This window comes from Athene noctua, chromosome 5, assembly GCF_965140245.1.
Source record: "Athene noctua chromosome 5, bAthNoc1.hap1.1, whole genome shotgun sequence".
NCBI classification, from domain to species: Eukaryota; Metazoa; Chordata; class Aves; order Strigiformes; family Strigidae; genus Athene; species Athene noctua.
The window spans coordinates 28,194,163-28,218,594 of record NC_134041.1 but is presented as its reverse complement, the minus strand read 5'-3'; the positions used below and the strand labels follow the sequence as shown (position 1 = coordinate 28,218,594).

At 41.2% G+C, this 24,432-nt stretch overlaps 1 protein-coding gene across 4 annotated transcripts in view; it reads right to left on the bottom strand.

Annotated features, from left to right (window-relative positions):
- Positions 1-24,432, bottom strand: part of ATF6 (activating transcription factor 6) — an 84,034-nt gene that overhangs the window by 25,853 nt on the left and 33,749 nt on the right. For 2 of the 4 annotated variants that reach the window (XM_074906784.1, XM_074906786.1), the window contains exon 14: positions 23,807-23,921. In XM_074906784.1, coding sequence (XP_074762885.1) covers positions 23,807-23,921 — 115 coding nt within the window. The remainder of the gene's footprint in view (positions 1-23,806; positions 23,922-24,432) is intronic. The other 2 variants (XM_074906785.1, XM_074906787.1) reach the window with 1 other exon arrangement.

Here is a 24,432-nt window from a genome sequence, read left to right as displayed (position 1 = left end):
CCTACCCCTGAGGTCACTTATCTGTCAAATCAATTCCCCTAGATTTTTTCTTATGTCCTTAGCTGTTGTGCTTAGGTGCGGGTAAGTATTTTTCAAAGCCTTTTCTAGTTGTGTTGGTTTAAGCCCTGCCAGGACCAGAGACCACGCTGCTGTTGTCCCTCCCCCACCCTCAGACGGTCAGGCTGGAACTGAGGCACAAACCCCGGGTTAAAATAAGAAGAAATTTAATACAACAGTGTGATAAACAATCTGAACAACAACAGTACCAATGATAACAACAATAAACAGTAATAACAGTAAACAAGACAAAAGATACACAGAGAAATACCGCAATGGTTACAGACAGCTCGCTTGCGATGCTCCCTGCCACCAAAACTACAAAGGAAAAGTTCACGCGCTCCCGCGTCCGGACCTGACGTCAGCATGGTATGAATAACCCGGCTGGAGTTCCCTTCCCCCTCTCTGCTGGGGAAAACTTAACCCTGTCCTAGCTGAACCAGGACACTAGTGTCTTGAGCAAAAGCATTACCTACTAGAAAACAAGTAACATAACTTGATCTAAATGTGCTTTGCTACAGCGTATTTAGCACACCTGCTTACGTAAACATTGTTAGCCATGCTACTGAAGGCCAAGGCATGCCTCTGACCCTTGCCACTAGTCTGGAGCATGTACCACACAAAGTACATGTGTGATCCTGGTGGGAACCACGACTCCACTCCTGCAAGACAGACCCTAACTCACTTCTCATTTCTCTTCTCACAAAGACTTCCTCAAGATGTCCAAAGGAGCCCCACTCACCATTAGAGATCCATCTCTGACAAACTAAGGATAATCTTTTCGAAAGCAAGTGACATTTGTTACTTTACAAGAATAAAAGCTCCAAGGAGACTGGATTAAAATTCCAAAGGAAAACCTTAATGTACTGTTCTCGTAACTGGCCTTGATGAGGAGATTTGATCTTTACCATTGCCTTGGAGACCAGCTATGTGTTAGAATATTGCAACTAACAAAGACAGTTGCCAGAGTGGGCAAACAGAGCCAGGCGCCTCAGCATGCCAAAGGGTACTCTGCCCAGGCAGCTCCAGAAGACTTCTTACAGTAAACAAACACTGTAGCTGGGCCTTTTTTCATCTCTGTTTATGACTAAGAGGTCTCCCAGGGAATCATGTCTCAATCTCTTCCAGCCTGAATCTTCATGCTGTGATTCTAGGACTGCATTACAACCACTGCCAACACAGGCTGAGGAGCTTTCCACATCCCACTGAAGTGCTGGCAGCTTCCCAAAGCTGCTGGGGGTACCATTTTTCTTTAATGGCATTACTTTTGGTAATGTTCAACATGTCCTCACAGCTTAAAAGCTTACCTATTAACTATCTGACCACATCTAGTGATCTCAAGATGAAGCAGTTAGAAAGCAAGTAGTTTTTTGGCCATAAAAAACTGTGCATCAAATCTATTTCAAATCTATTTTTTCTGAATATTTTCAGAAATTTCAGGTCAATGAGATGACACTGGACCTTCTTTAGAGGTATGCTTTTGGCCATACAGAGTGTGAAACAAAAATGTGCTTTCACAGGCCCAAAAAGCTGCATACAACCTTCAGAGACTGCCCTGTACAGGTCCTCTGAGAAGCTGGGCTTTTTAAAACCCTGGGCTGACAGAGCCAGTGAGACAGCTTTCCTTTCATAAACCACGGATTTCACACTTTCTGAAAATTTCAACATAATTGTTTCAGGTTGGCTGGCTGTTGCCAGAGATGTGATGTTTCTATCCTGATATCCCACACAGGCCACTGAACCTGCACCGAGCAGCATCGCAGCCTTTGGCATGTGACTCCTAACTGAGAAATGGTACCTGTGAAGCTGGAACTTCATTCTCAGAACAGCCAGGGCTAAACTTTCAGCTGCTCTCTGAACACAGAAGGAGGCTGCTCTCCAGGGAGGAGAACTTACTGCAATGCATTCATGGCCTAGGGTCTGATTCTCATTTACTCCAGCAGTTCCCAACACTGAAAAGCACATAGCACAGATCATGGTGTAAATGAGAATCAGGTCTTGGCATATCTGTTTCTAGTTTCCTCTGTCAGTTTGAAGAGGACATGTATGAAAGTTTACAAATTTGTAGAGGAAATGGTTGTATAATTTCCCTATTGATTTGGTTAGGTGATGCCAACCATATGGTGTCCTGAGGATACACCATACTGGATACAGCACTGGTCAGTCTGAAAATGCCAGAAGTTCCTGCAACATTGCTTTTGCTGTCAGTGGATGTTAAACAGGGCAGTAACTGAAGAAGGAAAGGTGCTTCTCAAACTACTGCTATCCTACCATTTCAGTCTGACATATCTGAAAAGCATGGGTATGGCTTTAAGATCAGAAAAAAAAAGAGAAATCCAGTTAAAACCTCTACACAAACTGTGATTCATAGCCGCAATACTTGCTCATTATACCATGAACTGTAAACTTGCCTTGTTTTTAAAGTTGATGTGTCTTCTTTTTTTTTTTCCCCCTTTTTTTTTTTTTTTTTTAAGGTAGGCCTTATAAATCCAAGAGAATGCATTCAGCCCACCATGGATCCTTGCAGGGAATCTATGACATGCAAAGTTGAGTATGGAAGTGAATGAAAGATAATGACTGCAAGGGATCAACAGAAAACCTGCAGTAAAAACTCAGAAGGTCTCAGCCTCTCTACACCAGCTCTTGACATCCAACCACGGGAGGCCCCAGTAGCACTACTACGTTAGGTTTAGCAATAACTATTTAACTTAATTTGAAAGAGGACCAGTTCTGCATATATTAAATTTGAGGTTAGCTAGCATATATTGACACAATTTGATTTTGCAAATACTTAGAGAGTTTGTAATAGAGAATTAAACTCCCAATCCCTAATCATAGAATTTAATTACTTTTCTAAGTTTTAAGCCTTTTTTTGTTGGGGGGGAGATTGCCCCATAACAGGAAAGCTCCCAGAAGTGGTGGGAACAGACCTTCTTTTTCTCTTTTCATTTTTGCGAAATGTGCTCCTATTCACACCAATGTTGTTCCAATCCCAGTGTTTCTGTGCACAGGTGGCTTTTACAGCCTATACTCTGCACACAGCAATGAATTGATGAGATATGCTTTTTATTTAAGCGTTTTACCAGAAATAGTTCAATCCCACAGTCAATAAAATGTCCTATAGTGTAAGATTACACCTTTCTGACATTCCCAGACAAATTTTTATAAATAACACCTAACTGCACTCTGGAACACTTTCTGATCACTGTCCCTGCAGAAGAGGGAGTTACTATCCAGTTCAGTTCCCACGTGAGCGACCTTTTAATGAAGAAGCCTTTAGTGCCTTCTATTGTCAGCTGTGCTACTGCCAGATGTGATATGGCCTGGGCTCCAAAACTAAACTGGAAAGCACCTCACTGTGAGTTAGAGAGCGCCTTGTGGAAATCCCAGAGACCTCAGAGAAATGGAAAATTCACTCTGCTACAAGCCTCCTTTGGAGGAGTTCCCTCCATTCCCAGTGCTCCTTGTCTGTGAGCAGGGCTCAGCTTTGGAGGTCAGTGCTAAGTGTTTTCTCAGTGTAAAGGAGAAACAGTGGCAAAGGACCTCTTCTGGATTAAGAACTAAAAAGGTTATGGAGACTACTAAGGATAGGGAGACCTGCTGTGAACTGTGTCATTCTCTGCAGTTCACAAATGGAGACAGCTAACATAAGGAAAGCAAGATCTACCTTTGTCCCTTCTCCTTTTGGATTTGTTTTGTTACATCACCTTAAAGACTGAAAGGAACCTAAAAATGAGATGTCAAATGTCAAATGAAAGTGACCTTGTTTAGGTTTTTAAATGGAATGCAAGTGTCTCAGGCCTGTTCAGATCATCTCTCTAGCAGCTCTTGACTCCCAAAAGATCCAAGACACAACAGCAGTCACCATATGATTCTATTTTAGAACAATAAGATCTCTCCAGATGTAAAAGCAGAGGACCCAGTTTCAAAACGACCTGAGGCAAATTAAGCTTTCCTGCTGCTGAAGCTTTTCCTGATTTCCTCCTCCTACCTGTACCGGGCTGGGTATTCCTGCTGCTGCCCAAGAGCTGATGCTGTCCCTCTGACTCCAAGGAAAGCCAACTCATCTTGTTAAGATGGAAACCAGATATGTCACTTCCCCCTACCTGTCTTCCAGTCACCAACCATTTTCAATTACTGTTTTAGGGATTTTCTAACAAAGATGTGATTTCTATATATGTAGTAGCTATTAATAGATTTCTCTTCCATGAACTTTCCCAGTCCTCCAATGAATACATGTAAATTTATAGCAACTATAATGCATTATGGCGAGAAGTTTCACAAGTCTACTTCTACTGAATGAATGGCTTCCTTTCCTTGGTTTGAACCCACACCCTAACTTAATTTGCTGCCCTTTGTTTCATTTGGTGTCCTGCTCAGTTCCCCTGAGGTAGAAGATCAAGGTGAGAAAGCAAGAATAAAAAAACCAAGAGAATCTCATTACTCCATCAAGGTTTGAGAAGACCAACACAACAACTTTCTAATACACAACAGACTATAATGCAAAGTATTACTTAGATGCAAAGGCAGCTGTAAAGCAGATGTCATATAAAGGTGAAAAAACTGATATACTATTCAGTTTTTCTATTGTCATAGTTTATAGTCCCTTTATTCAACTTCCAAGGCCAAAGAGGGGGATTTATGCCTTAAGATAACACTGAAATATGCTGGTAATTAGGTATCTATTAGTCAAACAGTAGAATCTACCCAGTGGCCTCTGAGAAGGAATCCTGTCTCTCTTCAGGAATCAGAATATAAGCACACTTAAGAGAAAACAGGCCCAGTAACCCTCCATCCTACTGAAACATCTATCTTCATCCTGCTAACAAAGTGAAATCATCTGCAAAATGACCGGCTATTCTCAAGCTCCCCGTTCCTCTGCAAAACCCTCATTCTGGAATTATGCAAGATGAACCTCCCTCATTTCCATCCAAGCTTTCTGAATCTACTTTTGACTTGCAATACATCCTAAATAAGAAGCACTAAATACCATCAGCCTTCCCCTGTGAATAGGGAATACTCCAGGAAATCACAGTTGGTAGAAGCTTGTGTGTATATGTTAATTAGGCACACCATGAGGCACAAAGCCAGTCCAATTGCAATGGAGAGTGAGCCAAAGGCACACAATTTGGACTTTATTTCTTTCATAAATGTACTCCACCTTGTAGTTTTGTCTTTTTCCATTGTATAGGAAAGGAAAATAACAGCCCTGTGAACAAGGAGGGCATAGGACAGAGACCGGACAGAAATCCAGCCAATTAAACTTGTCTGCAGAACTGCTTTGCAAGGCCCAACAGTAAAGAACAATGCATGCATTTGCTATGATGTAATTTTGGTTTGGCAGTAGATAAAAAAAAAATTCCTAAACGCAAAGTAAGAGGATGTGAAGAACAGAATTCTATGTTTAAGTAAACAGTTTTGGTTAAAATCGTATAGGAAGGTTTTTAAGGACTTGAAATTGTGTGTATGTTATTTGTGGAAAATAGTTGAGTTTCAAGATAAACTGCAGAAGGGTATGTCTATATGAATAGCTGACTCAGTTCTGACCCTCTGTGAAGACCCAAAAAAATCCCAGCTTGTACTGGTAGAAAAGTTCCTCCTATTATGTTTGATAAGGATCAGATTTTCTTCTAAATCTTCTCTCAAACTAGCATCATAAAATTAAAAAAACGTTTGCTCCAAATTATTTGAAAATTACATTTCTCTGTCATTTTCTGTCTTTCCCGTGGGCTATATCAGTACAGAAACACAGTTCATCTGTAACTACCAGTTGAGCCTGTCAATTATCTTTGTAGATTTTACAAAGTTGTAAGACCCAAAAGAAGTTAATTGTTTTATTACTACTACCCATAAAAAGAAATTCCCCTCGTTCTCTAATTCACTGCAGCAGAGCTCTCTTTTGCATAGCATCTGCAGGCTATTAGTTTTGCAACTGCAATCTGTAATTGCAAAAACATGTAATTTAGGTAGGGCATATGAATACGATCCAGTAAAACCAAAAAGGATATAAACCAGATTCTTTGCTTCTCTGACAAAACGCTAACCCAAAGTTTCTATGTTTGCTTGCAAGACCTCAGGTCTTCTACACAAGGCAAATTCTGGATTCCCAGAATTACTGCCCATCTGGAGACCCTGTCCCAAAAGAGCACACACAACACAAGCTGGAGTGGGAACGTTATTATCAACAAATACCTTTTTTCCGTTGTTCTGCTTTTGCAGCCCTGCCGCATAAGGAGAGAGCCAACCAATGCACAGAAATGATGTGTTTTTATGGGCACACTCCTTGGATCCAGTATCATGAGATGGACTAGACTGTAAATCCTAATTTCTCTCTGGATCAGATTCCCCATGAAACAGAAGCTGGATGGGCAAAAAGCAATTTATGTCAGGTTTTTTCCAAATGCTAGATCAACATAACACTGCAGCTCAAAATCCATTTGCTAATACGGCTGTCCTCTGCTTACTCTTTTGACTGAGTTCAGGGGACAGTGAAGCACTAGAACACTCTGTGGTGAGATCTCCATCCTTAGAGGTCTTCAGACCCCACTCGGCAACACCACAGCTAACTTCATGCAGTGTTGGCAACAGCCTTCCTTCCCACAGAAGGCTGGAGCAGAGAGAAATGCTGGTCAGAAGAGCCAAGATCCATAAGAACCTCATCTCAAATTTGGAAGAGTCTACCAAGATTATACTTCTACCTTACCCTTTCCCTGTCTTACTAACTTGCAGGACACTCATGAAAAGGCAGTATGAGAAAGATGTTGATAGCAATCAGGGCTACATACACATGAGAAATGTTTAGGAACAGCTGCAGAAGTCCATGAAAGGCCACACAGTCTGTGACTGAACACTCTTCTGAAAAAACAATTCCCTTTCAAAGCAGAAGAAAGCATTCTTTCTTACAAAGCAAAAATGCCTACACATGCAGGTATTTGGAAACGCAAGAAAACTTTAAAATACTAACCAGAAACAACTGTCAAATACAGTTCAGACTTCAACCTTTTTAAAATCAAGGCAATTAGTTTGATCACAGCATGTTCAATCCTACAAGATCCAGTCTTGGTTTGAAATTACTGTCTTCTTGCCTTCTGCAGCAACAGAAAGAATTTATTTAAATATCCCGTTGAATCTCTAAGCTATGTAAGATAGCTGCAAGGCAAGAAGTAGATCACCTGCAGTTGTCAGCACAGCAGACTCATCGTCTTGGACAGCTCAGACAGAGCCAAACAGAATTTGAACACAGATGCAAGACTCAGTCTAAGGGCAACCTTTATAAAATGGATCCAGAAGATGTTCTCATGAAAAGAACAATTATATTTATTACCGGTGCACAGGTGAATACACATTTAAAGTTTTGGATAAAAATACTGCCAGACTGCAAAACTCCACTTTATAAAAGCCGCTAATTATTCTAAAAATTATGCAGGCAGTCTGTCATATTGTACAAAAGGACAAAACTGTACATTAGCCCAAATACTGAATGTGAGCAGATGCATTCTTGAGCTGAACACCTAGAATGGGATTTCTCTTAAAACATATTTTAGTGTCTGCAAAAAGAACATGTGTCCTTTGCAGCCAGGATGTCAGGTAGTGGATTCAAGCCTGGTTTGAGGGAATAAAATTACATTTGGTCAACAGCAACTCACATCTATCTCACAGTCACTGTGACTTTCACCCTTTCCTGATCCATCCACTGATCTGTGACAGTTGCTAACTTGCTGGCAATATATTTGCTGGGGAGGGTAGTGCATATGGCGGAGGAAACAAAAAAAATTGAAAGCAGTGAGTGGCAAAACCCAGCAATAGCTTTTAAGGTTAATGACAGAAGAGAATAAAGTAACAGCTCAAATTAAATTCTAGGCCAAAATCAGTAAAAGACAAAGCTCAGTAGCAGAGGGCGCTCCTCTGTATTCTCCCTGCTAGGACAGCCCCAACTTGCTGCTATTTGCCCTTGGCTGCGCAAGAGCAGACAGTGGCAGCCTGATTCTAATCTGCAGCCAGAGAGATGCTGCTTCTGAGAGTGCAGCAGATGTACAGGAAATTTGCAACAAATCTTTCCTAATTGTGGAAGTTGAATCAGCTACACAGACATACATCAGAAGGACTGGAAAGTCTCCGTTAGAAATATTTGCTATCCCTCAACTTTCTGGAAAAAGCAACTGACCATGAGTTAAGTCTCTGGGGATCTCCTCCTGCTCCCCATCCTTTAGCCTTATACACTCAAGGTATCTGAATATATCTCTTAACCTCTCAAAAGGTAATTCCTCTTCACTGCGATGGAGGCATCACCTTCCAGCAGTGGCAAGAAATGATGTTATAGGTCACAGGCAAAAAGGTGTTTTATAAATACAGGCAATACTTTCAGTAAACTGTCTTTGACCTGGTTTTAAAAATTTAGGCCTTGTTTGTATTGTATTGTCAGCACCTTTAGGAGCACCTCTCTAAGGAACATAAAGAAATGGGTGCTCTTCCTTCTCTACTGATCTATCATTTTCCTTCCCCTGATTTCACTACAGAAAATGGTTTATGCCTCCTTCCACATTTTGCCAAAGTTGAATAAAAGCATGTCTTTACAGAAATATTATTTCCCACAACACAAATGCCACTGTCAAAAACATAAGAATAAAGCAACATGAGAGATACAGAAAAAACACCAACGAGATAACAAGGAAACATATGAATGCTCTTCCCAGACAGCAGCAAGGCTGCATTTTTGCCTGAATCCCCTAGATTTACCCAGAGCTCTGCAATGACTTCAGCTCAGACTTGTGTGGGTCTCTGTACGTCTTGGCAGCAGGGTCAGGCAAAGTTCCTAGGCTGCCAATGGCTGGACGGTGGTCTGGCACACTCGGGCCAGGGCTGGTGCTCCAAATCCAAGCTTTTCTTTTTTCCACCAAAATGTTGGTTCAGAGACAACGAGGTTTTAATATCAAGATGCAGTGGGCTGAATCCAAATTTGATGGCATCGTTTTTATCTGTGCAATGTGCAATGCATTACAGATGCTTGTTGGAAAGATGTTTTTCATTCTGCAGATCCCAGGACATCTGTATGGCTAAGGATTCATCAACTATTCATAGTTTCTTCTAATTAAAGAGATACTCAATATAATAATGTTAAAGAAGTTGTCACCTCTGCTACTAACAATCTCAGTCAAAATAACAGAGTATGAAGATGAAGTTTTATTTTTCACCTGTTGGTTTGCATATTTACCCCAGCTTGATGAACTTCCTTCTCTTCACATTTTTAGCTAAGTTTCACTTCTAAATCTCAATTCTGAGTTCAGTTTTGTGGCCAAGTGCCTGCTCTGTTTGAATTCTACTGTTGCTGAGAAAGACATAAATCAGTTCTAGAAACAGACTTCACTGTATAAGGGGAAAAATGTCTATAAACATTTAATGCTTTTTCCCAAAAACTTCAAACCAAAACAAGAAAACAACCTGATGGAAAATGGTTTTAAAAGGCATAAATAAGTTACAAGATTAACTCACGCTTGGTGGCAAAAAGAATCTTGGATGCCTGAAACTGAGGATTCTTCCTTAATCACTCCCAAACCCCACTTACAAAAGTGCACTTCAGAATGACTGGGCATATCCTACAGGTGGCTGAGCAATCTGACCCGCAGGGCCACCAGAAGCTGGAGCGTACCTGCTCCCTCCCTCAGCCCTTGCACGTTCCCTGCCAACCTCTGACAATTGTCAGACTCTCTTGCGAGCCCCCTGAACTCTTTGGCTGGTTTTCTGCCAACATGATAAAATGGCTCAAGGACGGATCTGACAAGAGCACACACAACCAAGGAAACACTGACAACAGGAAGTCTCCTTTCTGGTGGTGGTAAACTGTTTAACTGGCTCACTTGGTCTTTATCCTAAAAAAATCCTGGAAGCTGCTCATGTAGCTCAGGAAGAGAAGAAATCATCCAATCTTGAACAGTGTGAGAGCACAGGGTTTTGGGATTTTTTTACTACAGTGCTGTGGGAACTCATACAAGCCATCAAAACTTACAGCACCAGGATGGAGGCAAAGTACTATGTACCTTTTATGACCAAAATGGCAGTTTCCTTAGAAAAAGTTTTATGACAATAGTTTAATTGAATCTGGTCTGAAGTCTCACTGATAAAGGATAAACAGGAGTATAAGCTGGTGCAGAAACATCGTACTCCTTGTCCATCTTGTGATTGTGTATGTGAGTAACTGCCTGTCTGCCACAGCAATTGAATTAGCAAGATCACAGGCACCAGATTAAATTAAAGGGAGTGAAAGGTCAGCTTTGGGAAGATAAAAATGTAGTGAGGTGCCTGCTTGCACGCTACTCAAAAGACACATCAGGCTATAGCTTTCAGGCTGGGCCTGTCTCTCTTCCTGGAGAGCAGTGTTTTATTCTGTTAGTCCTTGCCAGCTCTCAACCACATTTAAAACATAATGGCTTGAGCAAATAGAAGCTTTTCATCTCCCCACTTAGGGTGAAATTAATTTTTTCCAGCTCTAGCTGTCTGACAGAGTTGCCTAGGCTCCCTTTAAAATCTACAGAAGGAAAGAGGCACCTCCGGAAGGAAATTCAGTCCATGCAATGGTGGGTGTTTGGGATAGGTGGGAAAAATTGAGTAGTTTTTCTGCCTCCATTAAGTGAAGAATGAGCCTCGTGTGCTGCTGGTGGTGTCTGTAAAGCAGCAACAGCAGTCTGTGAAATTATTTAAGAAAAAACCCCAGATGCAAAGAAGTTAAGGAACTAAAAAATATTGCAAAAAAGCAAACCTAAGCCAATTTTGGGGAGAGTGGCCAGAGCACTGAGGAAAGTTTTGTCACCTTCTGTTCAGCATTGGTGAGACCATAGCTAGAATACCATGTAAAGTTTTGGGGCCCCTTCGCTTCTTTCGGGAAAAGATGGATGTGGGGAAACTGGAGAGGGGCCAGCAGAGGCTATCAAGATGGTCAGGGCCTGGGACACATGGTCTATGAAGAGAGATGAAGGGAGCTGAGCTGGTTCAGTCTCCTGAAGAGGAGACAAGGGGGCCAATCTAGGAGCAATCCACAACTATGCAAAGGGAGTTACAGAGACAACGGAGCCAAACTCTGTAGTGCTGGATGACAGGCCAAGGTGCCACAGACACATGTGGTGGTTTGGGACGTTCAAATTCTTCCCCTGCCAGACAGTGCAGCCCTGCAATGGGTCACTGGTGGCGCAATTCTCACTCCTCCCTGCCGGGCTGCTCGATCCTAGGTGTGATTCCACCCACATCCCCCGAGCTATACACCGATCTATGGAGATAAGGACTGCTAATGTTAAGGCATCCCCTTAACAAACCTGGCCTGGCTCCCGCCCCTCATGATTGCTCAGTAACAGTTAAAATGGTCCATCATCTCCTAAGGGCCTGGCACACCTGTGCCTAGGATGTGGTCAAATGGGAACAATAACGGAGTTGCACATTCATCAAGTTCTTGTGAAACTGCGGGAAGGCACCAGAAGGTATCTGACAAAAGTCAATTATCTTGGACCCTATAAATGGTGACCACCAGGGAGACCCTTTGAGCTCTCCTGGATCGCAGCGGGCCTGTGACCAGCATCTCCCCTGAGCTGGGATGCCTCCCAGGTACCAAAACCCTTACCTTAAGGTGTTGTCTGCTGCCAGAGCTGATGGAAGGCCAGGGCGAAGTCCACCCGCTTGAGTTTCAATTATTGTCCGTTGAGGAATGCCAAGGTATTTGCTCTAAATTCGAGGGGGAAATTTTTCTTTGAGCTAGCTTCTCCTTCACCCGTTCTTCCTCTGTTTATTGGTGTTTGGGTACGTACTTCATTCTACTGGATCCAAATACTTTTGTTTCTATGTGTGTGTTTGTATGTTTTGTGTATGCGCATGTATATATGTATAAATTAAGATAGCATTAAGTAAGTTAGTGTGAATCTTGTAATTTTAGAATCTGTAAATAAGTTGCTTTTCTTTCTTTCAACATTTCTGAATTATTTTGTAACGATAAATTGCTGTTAGCTATTAATAAATCTAGATTTCCTACTGAATCATTACCGTGTCAATACTTTCATCCATGACAGTCACCACAGAGGTGGTAGGTCCCCCATCCTTGGAAGGTCCCAAGACTCGGATAGACCAATCCACAGGTGATCTGATCTAGTACTGACAACAGTTCCACTTTGGACTAGAGACCCGCAGAGGTTCCCCCCAGCAAACACTCCTTTGATTCTGTGAACAATCACAGTTTGAGTGCAGTTGCTAGCAAGTGAAAACCAAAATAAAATACTGCACAAGACTGTTAGTAAATTTTTACAAAATCCTTTTCATTAAGGATTATTTAGAAACTCTGGTGTACAGGGAGATGGTGCCAGTGATACCAAACAGAAATGAACGGGTGTAGTTCTCTGCCTTTATCTGTGCACAATCTCACTTAACATGTGCCACTAACTTAAACGTACAGAACTACAATAAATGCTTTTGCCTTCAAGTATTCTAATTATGTATATTTTGCTTGCGAAACAAGAAGTCTCAAGCTAATTTCAACATTTACTGCCAATATCCTGCAAAGTATGATGCAACCAGATCAGAGAACCACAGAAACTGTGTTTTCATAAACGTGGGTTTTAAAAATGAAATGCCCCACTAACAACACTTCACCAAGCCACTGGAGTTTCCAGCTTTTCTAACTATTTCAAAATAGAGGGGACTTTCAGGTCAAAGAACGGCTCTACTGGAATGCTAATCATAGAATAAAGATGTGAAGAATGGACACGTGAAGGTTTTTAGACAAATTTGTACATCAGTGTACTCTTTGACACTGAAGCTACAAATACTATGGCAAAATATTTCACTATGTGGATAGCATCAACTGAATGGGCACTTTTAAAATAATCTGAACTATGCTCCCATAGGAACCCTCCTCTCTTTTTCTTACTACTGCAGTGGTTATAATTCTACAGAAAAAGATTGAATATCTTGGACTCACCACAATTTCTGCAAAATATCAGAGCGCTACTTGAGCACCCTGAAGGCACTAACTACTAATCCTCTCCTCCAACACAGCTGGAGGGCCACTCAGCTTGTCATTAATCAATTTAATATGTGCAGTCTCTAGTCTCTCTATTAACCCAACCCATCAGTGAAAATACCTGATCAGGCCCTCAATGAGAGGGTATACAGAAGAGCAAGATCCTGAGGCTACTTCATCCTGGTAGATGTGCTCCTTTTGATTTCCATTCCCTCTTGCCCTCTGAACCTCTCCTGACTCTGCAGAGCTACTCCCGACCTGCACAAAGGCAATGTGAACTCCAGGCAGTCCCCAAGCTGCAGATCATTTCCCTCTCTCCCTCTGATCACACAGAAATCTGTTTATAAGCATACCAAGAGCACACATAGCCCTATAACAACTGCACATGCTGTTACTGGGAGGAAAACGCAGACAAGGAGCACAGCAACGCATCGTTTGATGGGTCACATTCAATACTGTAATTTCATACATGCCAAAGCAGCTGCATCAAGGCTTTGTCAGGACGTTTTCAAACGGAAAAAGCTCTGCAAGCACATAATGGTGACTTGTAACAGAATCAGACAAAAGGTGCCATAGACAAGGCAGAGGGTTCTGGGTTTATTTTTCTTCTTTTAATCCAGACCAGACCTGTTCTTAGGCATCTATTTCCTATGAGAATTAAGTAACTGGATGTGACTTCTATAAGCAAATAGGTACATTCTTAAATCAACTATAGAGATTTGGAGAGACTATGTAACTCAAAAGGGCTGTCAGTTTTGATCCATGTGAAGAGGTCCTAATCCACAGAAGGATAATGGACAATGATAATTATAACTGCCAGGAGAGCAGAGATAGGATAAGACTGCTGTAGGGAATTAAATGTTAATGGAGAACATACAGGACATCATGCTGTTCTCCCTGACAAGGTCTGCAGACATACTCTCCTGTTTACAGACACACATGTACAAGATAATAAGACTGAAGTATATACACACTTTTTAGACCCATTTGTCACATCCTTATGACAAGTCACACACTGCAGTTGAAATCCTCATCCTGGACAGCCATACCAAACCAGTACTAACCAACTCTACACTGAAATGGAAATATCCTGTCATGACATTGCAACAGTTTACCCAGCTGGCTTAACACTCCTTTTTTAGCATTTGTCATACCACCTCTGTGTTTAGCCTGAACCCAAGAGTTCGTTTCTGCTTGTGTAAATGTAGTTCTTTATACTTTTTCTCTTCTTCTCCTAGAGCCACAGTTAACCACTTTTGTCAAAATTTTACACCAGAAAAACTGCTGCATCTGTCCTTTTTCTCCAGATGACATCATGTTTATGTCCTGTTTCATTTTAGTACACATTTCTATATGCTGGTGCTTCAGAAACTGAGCTTGAGAAGTTAGGAAACTCTTGCCTAGATTGTATGCGGCACCTTGGTTGCCTGCCGGAAAGTTACAGCTTACAGCTGGTAAGCAAAAAGAAACCCACACTGTATTTCTCTGATGTCAAGGAGATACCATACTGGAGATGCTGGTCCCGGACTACCTGAAAGAGTAAAATGGTTCCTTTTCAGCCTTGTTTTCCTGTAGTCACCTATCCAGTGATTACCTACTGAGATTCTGATCCCGGTGAAAAACTCCAGGTCGGAGCACTCAGGACTGTTCTTAGAAAGTAGGAGAGCTCCACACTGGTTTCCTGGAAAGGAGATTAAGCAAGGGCTTCCCAGACACTAACAAGTGACTCAACTCAGGAACCTCCACACTGGCTAAGGCTTCAGGGAAGGAACCATCAATGAGGAACAGCTTGGGAATGTCCACTTCTAGAGCCTCAGAAGAGAGTATTGGTTAATAAACCAGAGCCTGGTTGGACTTACATCAAGAGATGGAGCAGAGCAAGCTCTCAGTCTGAGCACAGCTTAAACTGTTTTCCTCATATTGGATATCACCTCTCCTTGAGATAGTTGACACTTCAAACCTTATTTTGGACAGTCATGAAACCAAAGAACAATAATAATCGCTTATACAATGCAATGCTTAGTGGAGCTTTGCTAACTCTGGTGGTGCACATGTTGTTCAAGTTGTCCACGTGCCCTTCCCTCACAGCTTTGCCTTCTCTTGATGAGGTATATTTTCTAGTGCCAGAACTATTCACAGGCACGTTTTAACGTTTGAGTTCAAAACACAAAGAGGATTTCCTGAACAGCGGTTTCCAGCATGAAAGATCCCTCAGCCTAGCCCAAGATTTTCCAAATTCTTAATCACTGACCCAAAGCCAGACAGTTTCCATCAACTATGCTGGCAGAACTGGAGTTTATCCAACTACATGGTGAGGAGCAAGCCATACCAGGCATGAAGCAAAATGATCTCATTCTCTGACCCATCTCTCCACTTTAACTATCATCAGAAACAAAAGTCCACCCTACTGGGAATTGGTATGGAAGTATATTTTAAAAGAATAAATTGGCGAGAAAATGCTATTATCACAGGTAGAACACACCTATATAGGGCTCTCTAAAAGAGCCTTCAGCCATAGAGCATACACTTCTGCAACAGACCCATCCCAATACTGCAATAAAACACAGTGAAGAAAAAAGACTGCATTCTGGGGAAAGGGCCCTACTGCTTTCACAGATTCACAGAGAGATTTAGTGCCAAAGAGTCTTGTTACTAACATTTCTTAGCCCTTTATAAGAAGCAAGTGAATTTCTGCAGCTTCTATTCTGTCTTTCCATTAGCTGCCCCAGCAGATAGGTCACAAGCAACCATGAGTCCCATAAGTAGAAAATAAGTTTTCTGTTCCACTCTCAAACAGTTTTAAAGCCAGTTACAGGTTTCAAAGCCAGTTTAAAGATAAAAATGTACAGTTAATTTTATCACACCTCTCGTCCTAGGAGTGTAAGTGATTTAAAAATAAAACCTGGAAGCCACAAGTGTTCTGTTTGGTCCAGTGGGAGGTGTTGATAATCTGCACACACTCATAATAGCACCTGGGCTCTTACTTCATAAAATAAGCTTTGTGTGCTGTCCAGCTAAAAATCTGGCAAAAGGATTAATTCAAACTGGAAACAAATAACTTCATCTGACCAGAATTAACTCTAAAAGTGTGCCTAAGATTTTAAATAACATTCTCAAATGCAATGCTGTAATGATTAACCTTCACTAAAAGGTGGGATTTCTATTGTGGACACAAACACTACCTAATGAAACCAAGAACATATCAATTCTGCACCTTTTACTTTATAAAGACTCTGTCTCGGGCTGTCAGATATAAAAACTGAAAATGAACAGAAAAAAATCAGTAGTCTGAAGCTGTGAAAGTGTGAAGTCCAACTAAGAAAGTAAGCATGGTTATTTCAAAGTGCTCTCTAAGTATACTACCACTCAAGGCAAACAAAATATCATGAAGGTAATTTCTTTCATGCAGAAGCTCATTCCTACCGAACACAAGTCAATGCTTACTGGCTACTGCAGCTCCAAAGTTGAAGCTATCATTTATGTCTTCATACAGTTAGGGCTCAGTGAGCATCAATTCCATAATTAAACACTGCTACAGATTGTAAGCAACAGCCCATCATTCCCTTCTAGGAACTGTTCAGAATAATCTGAGCCAAATTCTCTTCAATAAACACCATGCTATCACTAAAGAAAAAAGCATTATTACCTGGAATTATTAAAGTATTATTAATGCATTACTAAACTTGGGTTATATCCTGAAGGAAAGGAACTGCTTCAGAGCTGCACTTCCACTGCCTGCTCTACTTGAATGCATATTACTTGTTTGTGGATAAATTTGTGTTCCTGCTCACTTTGTTGTCAGCGATTGTCTGTTCTTTATTCTTAATAAGCAAGATAGTGCTGTCACCTTCTTTACTGAGACAATTCCCACTTTATAATCACATCTTCCTCCCACACTTCCCAATTATACTTCTCTAGCCTATGTCCACATCAATTTCATAAGAAGCGGGTCATTTACAGAGGCTTTCCAAACCCAACAATCTTCCTCTCTTTCTTGCCCACAGCTCTTTGTCTGTCAAGCATGAAGCACGTTCTGAATACATGTATACTATTACTGGTCACGTCTGTCTGCAACCAGTTTGGGTTTTGGAGACATTTTTTGCAGTATGTTTTATTTTCACTGTAATTATCTCAGTGTATGTTGTCCTTCCAAATACTAGTTTAAAAATAACAAAGTATTAGTTAGGCCTGGGACATACAAGGCTGAAAGAAGTTCAGTGACAGCATTAATATGATTCATGAAGCTCCAGCAACCATACAGAAGACAAACAAACCAAGGCTATACACACAAAACTCAAGAGTATCTTTTGCTCCATGCCAGACATATTCGAGTGACTTTTCTGGCTCTGCTTATACATCTGTCCTCAACACCACATTCGTTCTCAATTTTATTTGGAGGACAGCAGGGTTCAAAGGAACCCAAAGGAGATAAAATTCAAAGTGACTGAGGCTTTGCTTCCAAAATGTCTTGGAGAGCTAGGAACAGGACAGACATTTCCAAAGGAAACAAAACCCCACTTGATGTAACAGGCATTACCTCCCTTCTCAGACATGCGTTCTGCATTCTTGTTCCGGTCTCTCCTAACCGCTGTTTGCATCTGGCTGAGCCAAACAGCTGCTGCCCGGAAGAGGCTATGCTGCAGCTGGTACTTGCTGGCTACTCCTCTTTGGCTTCTACTCACTACCCATCCAAGGTGTCTCATTGTCTGGCTCCTCCTCCTTCTTCACACAGCCTGGATGCTGCCCCTCTGAAGCACACCCATAGCCCTCTGTTTCTTTACATTTGAAAGTGTGTTCTCAAACAGGAACAAAACTTCTAAGAGTTGCAGAATACAAACAGTGAGGAATAACGAAGCAATCAGAGGCTTTGCTGGAAAATACTATAAGGTGTTGATAGAAATGCTTTTTAAAGAATTGCTGACCTTTAGCTGCAAACCTGAAAAAACTTCTTTTGAGCTTCCTACTACTTAAACTTGGAGCTATGTTGTTCTTGTATGCGTGCATTTTGATAATCCCAGGATTAGGGTAAGGCCATTTGTGCTCTATAGACCAACACACATTTTTAGACTTAATTTTAGATTTTTAAATTTCTATCTGGATATTTTTAGACTAAGCAAGAATGGCACTAAGATGCTACCAAAAGTATTATAACATCTTCCCCATCTGAGTATCCAGGAGACCACAAAGAACCCTTCTCCTCACCACCTCCCAGTCCCTTCGATAGTCAGCTCTCCCCTGCTCCCCACCTACCAGATATACTCCCACCAGGAGGGATGACAGTTCAAGAAAGGCCAAAAAGAAAGCTTGCTTCACTTTTTATAGGGACACCAAGGCTCTGGGAGGAGAAGATTCTCTCTGACGTGAAGAAAATCCACAGTTTAGCCAGGAAAAAGGGAATGTGTTACAAAGAATGCAGAAGGACAGACTTCCATTTCACTAGTGACACTTAGATGGAAACAGAAGGTTTTCACAATGGATTTTCAAATTTGAAAGTCAAATGCAGCCACAACTTGAGAGAGGCTGGCTTGCTGAGCTTGGGGGCATGCTGAAGCACAATCACACACACTGTTTACATTCTCAAATTTTCCCAGGGAGGCAAAGGTTGGCCTCATAGAGAAGACAGGCTAAAGGGTGACCCCTGCTTGGAAAAGAACAGGCAGTTTTATCATCAATACTATGTCCTTACCCTCAATTATTCTTAGCATCTGTACACAATCTAGCACAAGATTTTAAAACTCTAGGATCCTGATAAAAGTAACTGTTTCCTTTCAATAGCTAAGGTCAGATTCCCCAAGGAGGAAAGGGAGTTTGTAATATCTTTCAAATATCTGCATGTTAACTTGCAGCAGCTGCAAACTCACAGGACTCAAACATATAAATTAGCTACTGTGTCTTTAGGAGCAGCAAGATTATGTGAGTCTAATAATTGCATTTCATCTCATTGGAAGACCAAATTACACACTCCGGCCCACAGAAATCCACAAACAAAGTCAACAGCAGAAAACTTTATGTTCAGTAAAAACCATCCATTGTCAAGTGTAATAAAATAGGAGAAAAGTATATGTTAGGACTGAATTTCTGGCTATGAAACACCATCTGAAGCTGACTTCCTATAAGGCAGTTTTGCCTGCAGGATGCAGATGGCATCATGAGTGCAGTGATTTGGAAGCTGCCTCACTCATGGTCTCTGAATAAATTCAAACTATTGCCAGAACTGTGTGTGCAGCACAGAAAAGTACTGCTACACAAGAATGTCAAAGCCAGGCATCATTATCTTTTACTGCCTGAAAGTAATATATCATCCCAAATACAATTAACACAGCACAGGCTTATTACCAACAAAAGTAAACCAGAATCTAGGTATTTTTATTCCTAGCACATTAAGCATTCACACAAAGAAAGAACAAAAGTTCTGATTTAAATTTGGCTTAATCACTTCAGTGAAAATTTGTTTGCAGAACTTGAGAAATCCTTAATGCTCCTTGCAGATGTTGGGTTGTAGGACCAGAAATTCACATCCATAATAATATATTTCCTTGCATCTCTATGGTTTAAGTGCCACAGCACTGAAGTAGAAATTTACAAAGTGAAATTCTGGGCCTACTGAAATTGGTAAAGGCTTTGCCACTGATTTCCATAGGGCCAGCATCACTACTGCTCTAACAAATAATAACCAGAATCACATTTTAGTATCTAATTTTTATGCAATATACTCTAAGACATTGTATGCGCACTGCATCAAATATAATTGTCAAACTTTGATATCAGGAGACATTTGTGCTTTGAAACAAATAGAGAGAGTAGTGAAAGGAAATGACAGCAGCCTTCTAAATTTCCGAAGCAAATCAAACTTTAAACCATGATTTTCCTAAGAGCAGTAATCACATTCTTACCTAAAAAAAGTCACTGTCCTTAATAAACCTGCAGAAATGTCATCAAAGGATCACTGACAGAATCTTCCAGGATGGGGAAATCTACTGCTTAATCACTGTGAGTTGCAGGGACTCTGAGCCTAACCACACAGGAGTAGAACGATCTGAAGCAGCATTTACAGGCCAAAGTAAATTGGAATGGATTTGTTTTCTCCAATGATTTACTTAATTACCTTTCAAATTAAGCTAGCTATTCAGTAATTCTGGAAACAATCTCAAGGTCTGAATACTCCATGGCAAAACAGATGTGAGCTCTGGGAGAGAAACATTTGGGTGCCAGGCTTAGAGAAGAAGTGCAGCAGCAGCCCGGTGTCTATCTCCCTGCTGACAGAGCACATTATACTAACTAACTTGAATTTTGCAGCCATGCTCCACTGGGGTTTTAGAACAGATCAAGCAGACTTGGTATCACAGACATTACGAGGCAGAAATCAAAGGTACTGGCAGAGCAAGAGACTCAAGAGCTGGGAAGGACTCTCAGACCTGGGAGAAATGGAAGTTTTAACACCAACTGGAGACTCCAATGTATTTCAGCAGAGCTCAAACTGCTGTACCCTTTTCACAGAAGCATGGCAACTTGGTCTTGGTACCCACTGCACAGAGTTTTTGGCTTGAATGTGCTCCCAAAACTAACCCAAACCAGCCCAACTTACAAGCAGGATGCAAAGATGTAGCTTCTGAGTGGTGGAGCATTTGGGGACAGAAGGGGTGAATATATACTGCTGGAAACGAGTATCTTGTTACATTGTCAGGTGCCAGTTTCTGCAATGCTAAATGATTGCTGAAAACAATGGCTTCCTAAAAGTTAAGCAGCACGAAAAAATAAAATTAACAAGTTAACATCTCAAGAAATAAATGGTGACAAGCCCTGCCTACAAGGGATGTTGGCTGCTGAGGCCTGGCAGAGCTGGGAGACAACACTGCCTCAGTTCAAGAATTCTTTACTCACTGTCAGTTACATATTTCTTCTTGCTTAAAAATGACATTACAGATTCCCCTGGCAATAGCAGAAAATTATTTTCTCTAGACTACAGAGTGAAAGCCCAGCTTTTTGTATGGACTCAGCTGATCCAAATACTACTCTATTTTCCTCTCTCCACCTTAACAACAACAACAAAAAAATCAAACTCCAACTGCAGATATGGAGATATGCAAGCCTTCCAAGGGAAGGAAAGAAAATGAAATCAATGAGGTCATGAGAAATTCAGTCTTACAGGTACCAAGCATCACCAGAAGATGACACTGCAACTGAGCTTTGCTTCCCTACATTGAACCTTATAAACCCTGGCTGAGTCCTACTGTACGAGAGACATGGGCAGCCCTAGCAAATGTCATTTTCTAGAAAATCCAAGGAACACAGGGCACTGCTCCTGTAGTGCAAGTGAGAACATGCAGAAAACACATTAAAAATGTGTTACATTTCAGCACATGCACCCAGGAGAGATGCTGGGTCATGTGACACCACAAACAGAGCAGAAAGCACATGGAAAGAGGATCCCAGAGACAGCAGGTAGAAGGGATCTCTGGAAATCTGTAGTCCCACCTACTCAGAGAAGGCCCAACACCAACACCAGAACCATCCACTCCCTGGAACTCTTAACTGGATAGCTCCTGGTTTTTTGTATATGCATCTTAACAGCTTATTAAGTGTTTGGGAGTGTCTGCATGGCAAACAGCCAGCGAGGAGAACAAAACCTATCATCTTCAGGCCCTGCCTTCTAACCTGGACAAGGAAGCAAGCAACACGAGTGAACTGCTGGGTAACACCAAGGAGGAAATCAGTCGCCTCTCTCAGCTCCTAATCATGAAGTCAGTAGTCCTCAGGAGAAGATGAAAGGGCACCTCCCTGGCTGGGGCCCTGCTGATGGCACCGCTCGGGCTGTGCAGGAGTCCTTTCTTCTGCACTCACAAAAGAATCCAAGCAAGTAATTTAAAAGTGCTTCAGGGCAAAGCTTGTCACTAGATCAGGTTTGCCCTGTTAAAATAATAAATGAGGTAACGCATAAAACTGCCTTTGATTTGATTTGAAGACGTTTCATTCATAAAACAGAAATACCAACAGCTTTGTTACCAAATAAACTTCACAGATGGTTTTAAAAAGTCTGCACTCCCCTCCTTGCAATAGGGCAGAGCCAAGCAGTAGGGATTCTGTGGCACAAGACACGCTCTGTTTCCAAAGACAGCTCTGCAAGTTGAAATGAGAGTTGACAGCTTCCAGGTCATTAATCCAACAGTGTAAACAGAACCTATGTACCAGTACATGCATTCAGGTGGACTAGAGCAATGGCTAAAACAAGAACTACACAAACCCTGTTCTGCTTTTTGTTTGGAGTTTCCAGAAAAACTGTCATAATCAATTCTCCACTCTCTTCTACTCATCTTCAGGATATGTGGAGCCTGGTGTCGGCTATATTTTTGTTGCTAGCTGAAAGAACAGCAGAACATGCCAAACATTTAATAACAAAATTCCAGCCTTGTGACACAACCCAGCAATCCCAAGATTGGAAACTAGCCTCATATTTCTATTCAGCATAAAACTCTAATCCTAACAAGGGCACCACTATTTTTACTTTGCCTGAACCTTTTCTAAAGATACATATCTCAGAAATTAAGAAACTTACTGTAGATCAGGTCAAACGGGGCGTGTTACCTACGTACATATGGCATCTACCAACTGGTAGAACTATGGCAACACAGAAACTGCTAAAACTAGTTATGCTCATCGAGTGCCCTTACACAGAATTGGTTGCAGCTGGATGAGCTGTTGTATTTGCAACTACTGATCTCCCATCACCTTGGGACCCCTCTCAGGACTCTCCTATAATGAGGAAACAAATGGAGGGTTGCAGTGTCCTAGAAAAACTGGCTGGGAGCAAGCGTGCATAAAACAATCTAATATCATGACTGCAAAATAGCAAGGCAGGAGGTTTAGCAAGTGAAGACCTCTGGTTCAGGCCAGGACTAAATGTGCATTACAGACATGTCTAAAGGACCCATCAAGATCTCTGTGAAAGGGGAGAAATAAACTCTTCCACCCCCTGGTTGCTGTTTCAACCACTGTTTGCCTTGATCATTTCCACCACCAGATCCCAAGCAGCTTCTCACTACTGCAGCTGTCCTGGCTTCAACATCACTCAGGTTTGCAGTACAGTGTCATCAAACACCTGGAATTCCATTTTAAAACAGCTTTTACTGTCACTAACTGCGCTACAGATGTGAGGATGTGCCTGACAAAGCTGTAGCACAAGCATATGCTGTATTCCAGCACAGACAGCAGAATTGCTCATCTGTCTCAACTTAAAAGTCACAAAACAGCAGAAAAATTGCGTCAGTGCTCGGCATCCTGTACAGCTGCAACATGCAACACATAAAACTGCAAATGCAAGTGTTCTAGGGGAAGACAGAAATCATATTATGTTAAGCTAGCAAAAGTAATTTCTGCACAGGGTACACTTATTCCCAGAAGCACAAAAGGTTTATACACCTATTAAATATGCAGGTAACTATTCCAATTATTGTCTGCTACCATGCATAAATGTTTAACCATAGGGTTCATGCAACTTCATGCTGTCTTGCCCTGGCACTACAATGCTTTCTGTAAAGCTCTTTCCATTCCTAACTGTGATGGGCATATTTTGCAAAGAACATAATTGGGCCATATTACTGTACAGGTTATACAGAAGTATCACTTATGAAGAAACAAATTCAGCTTCAACCTTGACTAGTTCATCTTTTGTGTTACAAAGAGAGATATTCAACATTAGAAACAGTCTTATGGATGGATACACATAAAAGGCCAGTATTGAACAACTACTACACTTACTCTGCGAAATGATACCACGTAGAAAGTATCTTCTCTTCTGTGAATAGCTTCAAAAAAATCTTGATAGCTCCTTGGAGAGGCATAATACACCTGCAGCTCATTCCCTGAGTTCCTGCTGAAATGAAGAAGGGGGGATGTAATTATTTTAGACAAGAAAGTTAACTTCAACGAGAGAATGACTTTAAAGATTTGCTTTTCAAAAGAACAGCAGCTCTTCATCCATTGAGGGAAGCATGAGGAATCTTAAACACAACTGAAGACAGTGAAACTACTGGGTAGTTTTTGAAAGTTCAAGGTGCTTTAAAGGTCTTGCTGCAGGAAACTTTTCCAGGCTTGATTCTATTCACGCTTTTGAGGCTGACAAAAATCTGCTTGCTAGCTCAACAGAAAAAAAGAAGTTTCAAGTCAACCTAAAGTGTCTGAAAAATTATGATGACTTCTGGAAATACATTTTAGCAAATTTTAGAATGAAATATCATTCTGAAATTAAAAAATCAAAACATTTAATATTTTAAAAATTCTTTTTACTGCTAAGGATCCAACCACTCAAATTGAAAGAAGTGCAAAGGTAAGCATAAACAGAGATTTTTGTTTACTGTCAAATAAATGAAAAATGAGTAAAAATG